The sequence below is a fragment of the Barbatula barbatula genome (assembly GCF_947034865.1).
Source record: "Barbatula barbatula genome assembly, chromosome: 3".
Taxonomy (NCBI): Eukaryota; Metazoa; Chordata; class Actinopteri; order Cypriniformes; family Nemacheilidae; genus Barbatula; species Barbatula barbatula.
Genome location: NC_136764.1, coordinates 3581401 through 3592746, shown reverse-complemented (window position 1 = coordinate 3592746; position 11346 = coordinate 3581401). Strand labels below are relative to the sequence as shown.

The 11346-nt window shown below is 42.4% G+C and overlaps 3 protein-coding genes across 3 annotated transcripts; 1 reads left to right on the top strand and 2 right to left on the bottom strand.

Annotated features, from left to right (window-relative positions):
- Positions 1 to 918: 918 nt before the first annotated feature.
- LOC306892483 (E3 ubiquitin-protein ligase RNF212B-like) lies at positions 919 to 3283 on the top strand (the record flags this gene model as incomplete). Its single annotated transcript, XM_079453611.1, has 9 exons — positions 919 to 993; positions 1831 to 1937; positions 2018 to 2078; positions 2166 to 2194; positions 2294 to 2337; positions 2425 to 2449; positions 2900 to 2948; positions 3067 to 3123; positions 3239 to 3283. The coding sequence occupies 9 exons, from the start codon at positions 919 to 921 to the stop codon at positions 3281 to 3283; spliced, it is 492 nt and encodes a 163-aa protein (XP_079309737.1).
- Positions 3284 to 3650: 367 nt separating this feature from the next.
- Positions 3651 to 8763, bottom strand: LOC306892253 (homeobox and leucine zipper protein Homez-like). Its single transcript, XM_079453222.1, has 2 exons — positions 8548 to 8763; positions 3651 to 6603 (listed from the first exon to the last, which is right to left on the bottom strand). Exon 2 carries the CDS (start codon positions 6578 to 6580, stop codon positions 4592 to 4594), a length of 1989 nt encoding a protein of 662 aa, XP_079309348.1. The 5' UTR covers positions 6581 to 6603; positions 8548 to 8763; the 3' UTR covers positions 3651 to 4591.
- A 145-nt stretch (positions 8764 to 8908) lies between these two features.
- On the bottom strand, positions 8909 to 11312 carry LOC306892252 (dehydrogenase/reductase SDR family member 1-like; the record flags this gene model as incomplete). The annotated part of the gene is given in 9 exon segments (XM_079453221.1): positions 8909 to 9375; positions 9450 to 9530; positions 9624 to 9693; positions 9933 to 10079; positions 10178 to 10310; positions 10417 to 10496; positions 10604 to 10747; positions 11170 to 11195; positions 11198 to 11312. Coding segments are annotated over 9 exon segments (933 nt in total). The 3' UTR covers positions 8909 to 9238.
- Positions 11313 to 11346: the final 34 nt, after the last annotated feature.

Sequence of the window (11346 nt, the reverse complement as noted above, 5' to 3'; positions counted from 1 at the left end):
CTGCAGCTAAACCCTTCACACAAATATACCAACTTAAACATTCTTACGTGTTAACACGCGACATTCACCTTTACACGATGATTATATAAGAAATCATTTCTGAGGTAAATATGAGAATTAGTTTTGTTGGTCCTGCAGAGACATGGATTGGTTTCACTGTAATAACTGTTTTCTGAGAAGAGGGAAACCATTTGTAGTGTCCAGCTGTGGTCATATATTCTGTCAGGACTGCATGAATACAAGTGAGTGCGGGATTTACTTTGGTATAATAACAGATTTTCACTTTTATTTAAGACCTTTTTTAGTCGGGTAACAAACATTTTGTCTTCCAGAGTTTAGTGGTCAGTGCAGAGTGTGTCAGGCCGACTGTAACTACCTGACAATATCTGACCAGGTGAGTCAAACTAAACCCAGAAACTGCGTCTACAGCAGAACAATGATCAGCCCCAGTTGTGATGCTAAATGCAGACAATGAACCAACAACACATTCATTGACAACGACTCTCATTCTATAGATAAAGCCACTGCCATATATGATATTATTGAGAGTTCATTGAGTTCATGTGTGCTGTATGGACAGAGTTCACCTGGTGTGGAAAGGATCCTGCTAGCACAGGTACATCTGCTAAAGATCTGTAAAACATCTGCTGTGTAAAAACATCTGCTTGATATCAGTTTTACATCCATTCTAAATGATAAATATATTACAGACGTCTGTGTGACATCTTCCATCAGACGTATAGCAGATGAGCAAACAATGTCTTCCAGATGTGAATGCAGACGTCTGTCAGGTGTAGTTTGCTATCAGGGGACAATCGTTGCAAATTGACAAAACAGTCGAAAGCCCAAGTGAAGGTTTTGTTTATCAGCTTTTCTCGTCTCTTTTGTTTCCTGCATATTCCTTTCATTATTGTGAAGATGAAACCGCAGGAAAAGATGTATTTCACAGATCCAGTGAAACTCCTGCAGACTCGACTGGATCATATCGCACAGGTATCAGTCGTTTTATCAGACACTTATTACACGACTCGTTGGAACGCTTGGTTCTGATTGGCCAGTCGTGACATTTGCAGGTCTGTTATTCCCAGATAACAACCTCTCAAAACTAATAACACACGGTCACCCGGATGCAGCGAATCATTTTGCTAGTTTTTTTTTGACAAATTAAATATATATATATATATATATATATATATATATATATATGTATAAATCCCCCTTAGTTGTTATAAAATGCACTGTAACGCACTGCTTCATGGGGCTTATTCCATTTTCATAGCATATGTTTCATAAAATGAAGTAAATAAAGTGAAATTTAGGGTCTGCCGTTACAATTCGTGGTATTTTATTACGGCTTGGAACTCGGCTCAACCAAACATAATGAAGGACCAGAACTGACCGTTTTATAATAACATACATTATATTCACAAAAGATTAAATCAAATCGCTTGTTCGTGACATTTGAATGTCGTTTCTTACAGTAAACGTGGAAGGTCTGCATTCGGTAAAAATGATCTTATCAAATATTTCATCATGTTTCTCATGGGGCAAGTAGCCGTGTAATAAGTGGGATAATGTACAAGCAGCCGGCTGTTCCTACCTGATACCTGATCATACTGTCAGGGCTTATTTCTGCGATAACAACCGGCTGCCTGTACATTATCCCTTACTTATTAAATGTACTTTATTACGATTCATTTATAATCGACATGATATTGAATAACATCTCTATTTTCTTTTACTTGACTACATGAAATGATCAAATGCCACACTGACATGAAGCCCTAAGCAAACACATTTCTACCTATTGAAAGTTCAGACGTGTTTCAGGTCGCCGTTTTTCAGAAAAGGCAGAAGGAACGTGTCATAGCTTTCTATAGAAGCAAGTCTGCAGAGCTGGAGCGAAGGCTTAAAGATGTCAATGATCAGCTCTACAGGTGCTCTTTTGTTGAATATCTGAAATATTTCCGTCATACTTCAAAACTTTAAATTTTTATCTATTTGTGTTTTATTAAAGGCAAGTGTCTGAGCTGAAAAGAGAGAATGAAGAGCTCAAGAAACCTCTCTCTCAAAGGAGGGTGAGAAATATCAGTTTACATTAGTTGTATTCGCACGTGACTTTCTTAACATTTTCTTTCAATGTTAATGTGTTTTGCCCCACACAGACATCTCCTGGGAGGTTTCAGATTAATGGGTAAACACAGATCATTGTCTATGATCATATGTGTGGCCATAATATTGTCACAGTATGTTATAACACACATTCACATAATTCACGTCTTTCCATATATAGAGGTACTCCAAGGATGACTCTTCCAGTGGCTGTGACATCACCAGGTACTAACGCTTCATAATTTGAGAAATAAACTGCACTTATTAAATTAAAAGACTAAACTTTATGTGTTGTGTTTTTACTTTCCACAGTCACACCGCGATCTAGAGCTGTCAGGTAGATTGTATTGTATTATCTTAACCATGTTTACTGGTAGACCTGCTCTCCCCCAAACATTGACCGCTTTTCCACCATCGTGCAGAACCGTTCCAAGCACAGTCTGAAACGGTTACAGTTATGGTTCCACGTGTGCCTGGTTCAACACGGCACGATTACAAACTGTTCTCGGCTCTGAATTTTCTGCACATATGTCTAATCGTGCTAATGAATGCGTGCAGAGGCATTAAAGCGAAGTCTCTTGTGTTACCAAGGTAGCGCGTGACGCGTTTGTGTTTACGAAATTTCCGTTATCAGGCCTGCGGTGGAAAATGTAACAGTTTACGTACCAACTGGCATGGATTGGCACGGAGCGGAACGATAAAGCAACGAGAACGATTAGGTGCGATGGTGAAACAGTGCTCATTATAAAATGTTGAACTTTTTCCTTATCTTTTATCGTCACACCAGTTCGGGTGACACTTTGGAGAGATTTAGACATTCCAGACTTGGCATGACAGTGAGTTGATTTCTCTACTATACTCGTAGTTTTCCAGTTGTTTGACAGTTATTAAACTGTAATAAAATAATCGCTGTCTTTTTGTGACTGTGTTGTGGATATTGTATTTATGTCTTAGACTCCCACAGGTTCATCCATCTCTATGTCGAGCATGAGTTCAATGCATGAACAGACTGTCAGTAAGTCAAGATTTTGTAACCCATTTCTTTCTATCATAAAGTAAACATTTATTAAGTTATTTATATTGGACGATCTCATGGTTTATGCTTATTATGTTCTCTTATTTTAAGGGACACCCAGTTCAGTTCACACCCCCACAAGGTATCTTTTCATAAAATAAGAAAAAATTCTGATGTTCAGATGTCTGAAAATAGCTTCACGTTAAGCAAATTTTCCTTTCATCTACAATTTGTAGGTCCCAACATACAACTCCAAACAACTTTCAGTTCCAGTTTTTGACTAGACCTTCACTCCAGTCACCACGGCCATAAAACATCAATTATTTGTTGCTTATTATTAGAAAAGCATTACATTAACAGAAAGCCATTTATTTACGGAATTGAAATGGCACACATACAAGTTACTTAGTTAAAAGTGGATACTGAATTGCAAATAAGAGAAAAATGAATAGTTACATCAATTTACATTTTCGTGCAACAGTTACACTAAGGATGTGAAAAAGTACCAAGATCTAATGGAAGTGAGTTTCATTCATGTTTATTCCAAACAAAAGAGAAACAAACATTGTGAACAGAAAGACGAAGAGCAATGGCGTGTTGACAAATAAAACCTCATTCATTTACTGTCTAATTAGAAATAGCAAGTGTTTTATGGTCCCATCATTATCAGAGAGTTTAATCGCAAAACTACAACAAAGATTGTAGTTTCATAATTCTACAAATATATGGCATATCAAGAAACGTACTTTCCCTAACATACTGTATATACTCATTACCTTGGTTTGCAAGATTTCAATATTGCTCGCATTCGTACATTTTGAGTTTTTATTTGTGTTCGTTTTTTCAATTTCTTGAAATGCTTATTCACAACAAAGTAAAAGACCAGAGAAACGGATCAAAGGGGAAAAACTCAAGTAAGTGCGGAATGTTAATGAAAAGAGTTTTGTAAACGTAAGGTTAATCTGTTTAGGAGGGAACTGTTAAACAGTGCCATAAGCATTTACTACAAATAAAAGATAACAAACCGAACTCTATCAATGCACTCTAAAGTTACTGGTTCAACTAAACAACATGTCCAAATGGGGACCAAGATTCTGAAATCAAGCGACTGGTTTGTGTATCGTGTCAGTTCTAAAAAGCAGCAATTAGAGCTACAAGAGATTTTACGAGAAAACATATCAAACTAAGATCGGCCAGTGTATACACCACAAGAAAAATATTTATTGGTGAAATAAGTCAAATAATTGACCAAAAGTCTGCATGTTTTAATACTGCCACTTGAATAACTGATCAAATATAACCTGATGCTACAGAAATCTACTTTTTAACATGATCAAAGTAGTGAGGATTGCATGAAACTGAAGAAATTTAATACAGTTAATACGGTTTTCCAACCCTTGTAAAGAACTCACAGCAGATTGACAGACAAGTTACACGAGTACACAGTACACAGTTTTAATATTATCAGTCAATAACATTGAGCTCTGTGTCCAGTGAATTAGAGTCCTTGGAGGCAAACCAGTCTCGCACCTGTTGGTAGCTCATTTTTGACTTCCGGCAGAGCGTATCAAGGTCTTTCTCCTGCAGCGGTCCGATCTGCCGATAATACAGCTCCAGAGGACTGAAATCTGTCGAATCTATTGCTGACTTCTGCATTTTTGGTGTACTGTTTCCTTGTGACTTGCGTTTTCTGCTCCCGTCACTTCCTGAAGTTCCGCTGGAATCAACAGCATTCCCCCCACTATGTGTCAACGCTATCTCTGCAAGCACTAGGTCTCGTACGTTAGCGTGCACCCAACGTACATGGCCGTTTTTTACAGCATAGCGTGTGTCCCCGAACCACTGAATGACATCGGCACGAGGCAAAGACGTTAGTTCCACTATCTGCGTGTACTCTTCGCTCTTTGGCCACGGGCAGCGCTGGAAGAAGTCTTTCAACATTGCCAACTGCTCCTTTGTTTTTCTTGGTCGGCCAGCTGCTGTTAACAATAATGGTGAAGACTGGTCTGAGGGTTGTGGAGAGTTGGTTGAGGTGTTTGCTTTGACAGTGCAGGGCGCTTTCAATGACTGGGGCCTCGCTGGCTGTTTTTTAGACGGGGTTACAGAGGGGGAGGGAGTGGAAGTGGGCGCAGCTGGCTCTGGAGGTGTCAAACACTGTCTCTCACTGTCCACTTCACTTCTGACTTCATCGTTATTCTGAATGTCACCTTCTTCCTGGATTTTCACATCTAATCCCGGAGCTCCTTCTTCAAACGCCTCAAGAGTATTCGACAGGAATAGCTGGAAAAACTGAGAGTCCTTAGCCCGATGTTTTCGCGTCCCCTTCATATGAGCCTTTTCCTTGCTTTCATTTGCCTTGGTGTGCTGCGTGGTTTTCACATTTTTAGTGGTGAGGGAGAGTGGCTGAACCTCCTGAGATGATGGAATGGACGTGGTTTCATTTGCTCCTTTAGTAGCATGCAAGGACGTCAAGCCAGAAGACCCCCTACCGTTTCGCAGCTGGTACCGACTGTCGCTGAACCATTTACGAATATCATTACGGGTTAGGCCCGTCTCCTCTTGTAGCCGTTGGAGCTCAGACTCATCAGGCCAGTTCTCCCGGAGAAAACTTTTACGCAAGGCAGCTAACTGGGCTTTAGACTTTTTGTAGCGGCTGTGCCGTGGCTGCTCAGATCCAACAGAAGACACCACCGGTGTCGGTGGAGTGGCAGCTTGAGGTGTTTCCGACACTTTCGCCGGTTGGCGGTAGTAGTATGAATCCTGAGGAGCGGGAAGAGATGAACGAAACAGTAAAGCAGCAGGAGAGAGCTTTGTTGGCTGCGGGCTTTCAGTTTTACGTCTTTTGTGAGGCATCTGTGGACTGTTTGTCAGGTCTTCTACGTGATCGTCGGACGTCCCATCTGTTTCCTTAAGATCATCGAATTCATTTTTCCTCTTTGCCCTGCTTTCCTTGTGTTCGGTCTCGCTGATATGTTGTGGCCTGGCCAGCTTGAGCCGCGTCTCTTCAATATCCTCAGATGCCCAGCTGATGCCATACTTGATGCGCTGTACCATGAACCAGACTTTGACTTTATCGAGTGGAAGAGAACACACGCGGGCCAGGGTGCTGACCTCTTGAGATGTCGGGTAGGGAAAGACATTGAAGGCCTGTACAAGCTCGGGTATGGGATCCAGCTCACGTGTTTGATCAGACTGGGTCCACACAAGCTTCAGTCCTTCAGATACCAGTGGAAGACATATTACATTGTTATGATTGGTGCTGAAGCTCGCAGCCGCACTGCCGTTGCTCTCGCGTGGTTTGCGATTGGAGAGACTCAGATGTTCCTTTCCATTGGAATTGTGGCGTTGGGGTGACTTCTGCTGCTTTGGACTGCCGAGGATCCCGTCTTGTCTCTTAGACGGCACCCCTCTTGGAGAGATAACTTTTAGGTCATAGTCACTGTGCGTCGCCATCAGAGATCTCACACAGCTGCAGACTGTAAGGAAGACAAAGAAACGTGCGTTAAATGACAATAAACAATCTCAAACCCAGTTACAATGTACTACGCAGGAGGCCGTATCCTCAGCGTGTTTACACGGTGTGGAAAAACCTGCTTGATCTTCATGCATGAAATTTGTGAGGGGTAAAGAGGTTGGAATGTTTGGGGGGTTGTGGGCTGTTTGTGGTCGATGGGTACTTGGATGGTGTGGAGGGGGTTAACGGGTGGGGTTCTGGTCTGTTTTTTGGTCAGCCCAACCTACAATGGAATTTGTTCAGATCATTGGCAAGCTGTAGTGCTTGACTTCAGGAATCGACGGCATTATTGATGACTATCACATAACAGGCCACAGACTCACAAGACATGCTTGTGACGTTCGCAAGACAAACTGCATGAATGTCATTAAACGGTCGCTTTACAGCCAACTCTACAGTCTGGCCATTGACTTTCCTCTCTAAAGTTGAAAGAAGGACAGATGTCACCCCTTCCCCCTGTTTTTCACTTCCACACATTAGCCTTTTATTAAAGCCTGCCGTATACTCTCCGGCAGTGCACACCCAACCCCCACTACGGCAGACTTGAGCAAAAGAGAAATGGGGGGCCTGCCCTTCACCGCTCCCTTGCCCCTTTCCAGTGCACGTAATGGTCCACTTCCCCCATTTGTCTAACCCCATATAGAAGTGAGTTTAACCTTCCAACAGACGGTAAAGGACCAGTGCAAGCATGTCTCTGTTAAAGATGACTCAAATCATACTCGTCAAAGCTGATTTGTTTGTCAGTTTGTCATGTGGCTGTCTCATACGTCTTGCTGGTTTTGTACGTCTTGCGTGGCATAAAATTGTGCCCAAATATGCAAACGTACTCTCCTTTTTAATCACTTTCTCACATCGGTGGGATTTGTCCCGTCCAGAGCGACTCGACTACAGACGGTCACTTTCGAGTTTCAGCTTATTCGCCGGAAAAAATGAACCGCGAACGACAGAAATAAAGCCTGACAACAGTTTGTTTGGTTAGTGACACAGACCTGCGTAACCACAGTTAGGCAAGATTTCCAATGTTAAGCAATATCCCACTATACGCAACAAAGTGGCCAGCCAACTACCAAATAAATCCAAGGCAAACTTGACGGAATGAATTCCCGACCGCATGCGGTGACCTCATTCATCAGAGGATGACTTACAATGACGCGTCCGAGCGTCAACTCCCTGAAGCTGGCAAGATATTTCACCACACAGATATATTAACCATGTGAATTCGGGCACTTTTTGACAGTCACCAAGCGTTCTTAAATCCACCATATATTATGTATATATAGCATATAATGTTTAGTAAAAATGAACCTATATAAGTAGTTCTCTTCATATAAACACAACAACATATCCATGATATCAAGATAACCTCGGTTACACGTCAACGGCACGATGTTTGTCCATGAGCTCAATAATCAGCTTATCGGAAGAACTTTTGACGCAGGTCGCGGGGTGTCTGAGATCACGACTGTCTAACTACATGTAACAAAAGAAAACATTAAGCAGGTGTAACGCCCATTAAGAGCTAATGATACTTTTATAATAAACAGGAAAAGCCAGGAAAGGCAGTGTTTTGTCCGCCGGCGATTATAGTCGCTCTTTTGTGGCGTTAGGAGCCGCACTGGCGCACTCGTTTGGTTACGCTTCAGTAACGCGCATAAACAAACTCGGTGTTAAATGGCCACGCCGTTGTACCGCCGACACAACACGCGCGTTACCCGTTAAATCTCCTTCAAAAACAAGCGTTACGACTAATCTGAACAGAACACACGGAGAGAAGCTCAACACCATTGGGGAAAGCCATTGCGTGGCCATAACAAGCTTCGGAAACACTTAACTGTGCCCGAGACGCGATGGAAACGCTTCAAAACTTTACGGAGCGTCTGAAGTGAAGCCTTTTAAAACAACTCACCGCTTTAATGTCCCACGAGGCCGTGTGTCGATACACCACTTCAGATGGCCTGTTTTGTCCGACGTCCGCTTTTGTTCTGGAAACCCCGAAGTGTTTTTCGCCTGTCCGGTCAGAGAGGATCAGGAGCTTCGGACCAGCCCCCTCTTTCTCGCGCAGTGACGGTGCCGTGAATGTGCAGGTCCAATCCGGTAAAGAGAGGAACGGGAGGAGGAGCTCTTCCCATCTGGGATGCGATTACCATGTGAATACTACTACACATGTTTGTGGCCATTCGCAGGTACGGATGCGACGCACGAGGACGCGCAAAGACCGATGGAGAGCTCAGATGATGGTAAACAAAAAGACAAGACACAAAATAATGTGGGAGAACAAACGTTTGGGTTTATTTGGGTTGTGCAGGGTACACGCACACATGATAGGCTTTATTTCTTTCCTTTAAATTGAATTCAAATGTGTATTAAAATACTTTGTTTTCTTTTGTAAAAGTAGTACATAAAAAGGTGTGCGTGTTAAAAGTGAATAATGCACACAAGCAAAGTGGAAAATACACTTTAATAGGTTTTTTTCTTTGGAATTTAATGCTCATATGCACAAGCGAGTAAAGACATTGTTTTCCATCCTCAAACCAATCTCGTGTAAAAATCTTTCTTTGGCCGTAGGCACCACCATCCCGTCTCTGCGCTGATGCATGTCAGAATTTGCCATTTGCAAGATTCAACACGAAGCGAGGCACTCTGATGAACGACGGCGTGATCACGGATAGCCAGGACACATAGGGTATTTGAGAAACCATGAACTTCAGAGAGGTGTAGTCCACTACACTGCGGCCTGGAAAGACAACGAATGCATCAAATACAGTTTTAATTTTCAACGTCTATCTGCAGCTACAGATCTTTCTGTACCGTCAACGTCCTTTAATCCGTAGCGCCGAGCCAGATCGCAGGTCATCAGCACTTTCCCAGTCATTGACATGAGATTCTTATCTGTTCGTCAGCAAGCAGCAGAATGCAACATGTCAATAAACATAAAAGCATGAAACTATTTTAACCACTCCGTTAATCTGAAGAAAAACCAACCTTTGGCGAGCCCAACTATGCATCTGCCACTGAGCTCTGTGGTCTCACCATTAGCGAAAAGCTCTTTGAACTGAGAAAGAAAATCATTTTTATGTGTTTAGTGCTTTTTACAGGTTCAAACCGTTTATTAGAATAGACGTGACAAAAAGGAATCGACATTGTTCCTGTTCACCTCCTGTATTTACAGTTTACACAAATATCATCTAATTACATGTGTGTAGGTAAAGCTGTGTGTTTATCAAGTACATCACATGACACCATTATTTATTATGCAAGTAAGACAATATGACCAACACACAGATGGCTTACTTTGGGGTCCATCCCTGGAGCGTTCTCATCCTGAGGAGACACATACTGTGACACTAACTCAGTCTGAACGGCTCCCGGCCAAAGGCTAATGGAAGCCACACCTCTCTTTTTCAGCTCTATTGCTGTATCTGCTGCCATTCTGTCACACTACAGACAAGAAAACAAACGGTACACAGTCATACACTCTCATCATATTCAAGCACTGATATATGATGATACCGCACATATAACATATTATGACTCACTGCGGCCTTGCCGACCCCATAGGCTACGTTAAAGAGATAGCGCAGACCACCCATGGATGATATGAACACAATCAAACCGCTGCCTTGAGCCACCATCATCCTGGCAGCATACACCGAGCAGAAATAATGACCCCTGTGAAAGCACAGCGACCTCGGATATGACTCCAGAAGAATGGACGTGAATGGAAATGCATTTATAAGAAGGTTTCCTTAGATCGGCATCGTCTAATGTCAAATACCTGAGACCTGTATTATTGATGGTGTCCCAAATACCAGGATCCACCTCCCAGAACTTATTTCCCATGTTTTCGAAAATGGCCTATACATAGAGATAAAGAACACTCCGTCATACTACCATCAAATAAATACACAAATCACTTGAAAAAATGGCGTTCATTACAGATACAGTGAGGCGCTGTGACTGACCGTTACACCCGCGTAAGCATTATTCACCAAGACGTCAAGTCTGCCATTCTGCTCACGCTGGACACGCTCAAACAGCTCCTTGATGTCATCCTCTTGTGATGAATCGCACACTACTGGCAGACACTGGCCACCTCGCTGCGTCACCTGCAATCCAAGATTTTTGATCTAGATTTTTAGAATACAAGAAGGGTGTCCTGTGCAAGTGGTATTGATATGTAATTATGGCTTATGTCTATTTGACGTCTGCATTTACATCTTCAATACATCTTGGAGACGTCTATAATATGCTAAACATGTTAGAAAGGGCAGCTTTACATCCATTCTAAATCATAAACATCTTACAGACGTCTTCTGGATGACTACATGACGTCTGACAGTAGACGTCTCCGAGACGTATTGCAGATGAGCAAACTATGTATTGCAGATGTAGATGTAGACGAACAAATAGCCAGATGTATGTGTGCTATCAGGGTAGATATGACTCGGATCCCTTTTCATTAGATAAAGTCTATTGGATTTCACATGAATTCAGGTGCGTGCCAAATGCAATACTTATGGGTTCAGACCTCGGCTGCTGTCTGCTTCAGAGTCTTTTCTGTCGACCAGTGATGTACACAGTGGCACCAGCTTCAGATAACTGAAGAGCAATACCTCGTCCAATTCCTCTGGAGGCACCAGTCACCACACAAACACATCCAGAGAGCGCCATCTGAGAGAGAGAGAGAGAGAGAGAGAGAGAGAGA

Excerpts from the sequence above, each read along its gene's own strand:
- LOC306892253 (XM_079453222.1), bottom strand. The coding sequence starts at position 6,580 with ATGGCGACGCACAGTGACTATGACCTAAAAGTTATCTCTCCAAGAGGG.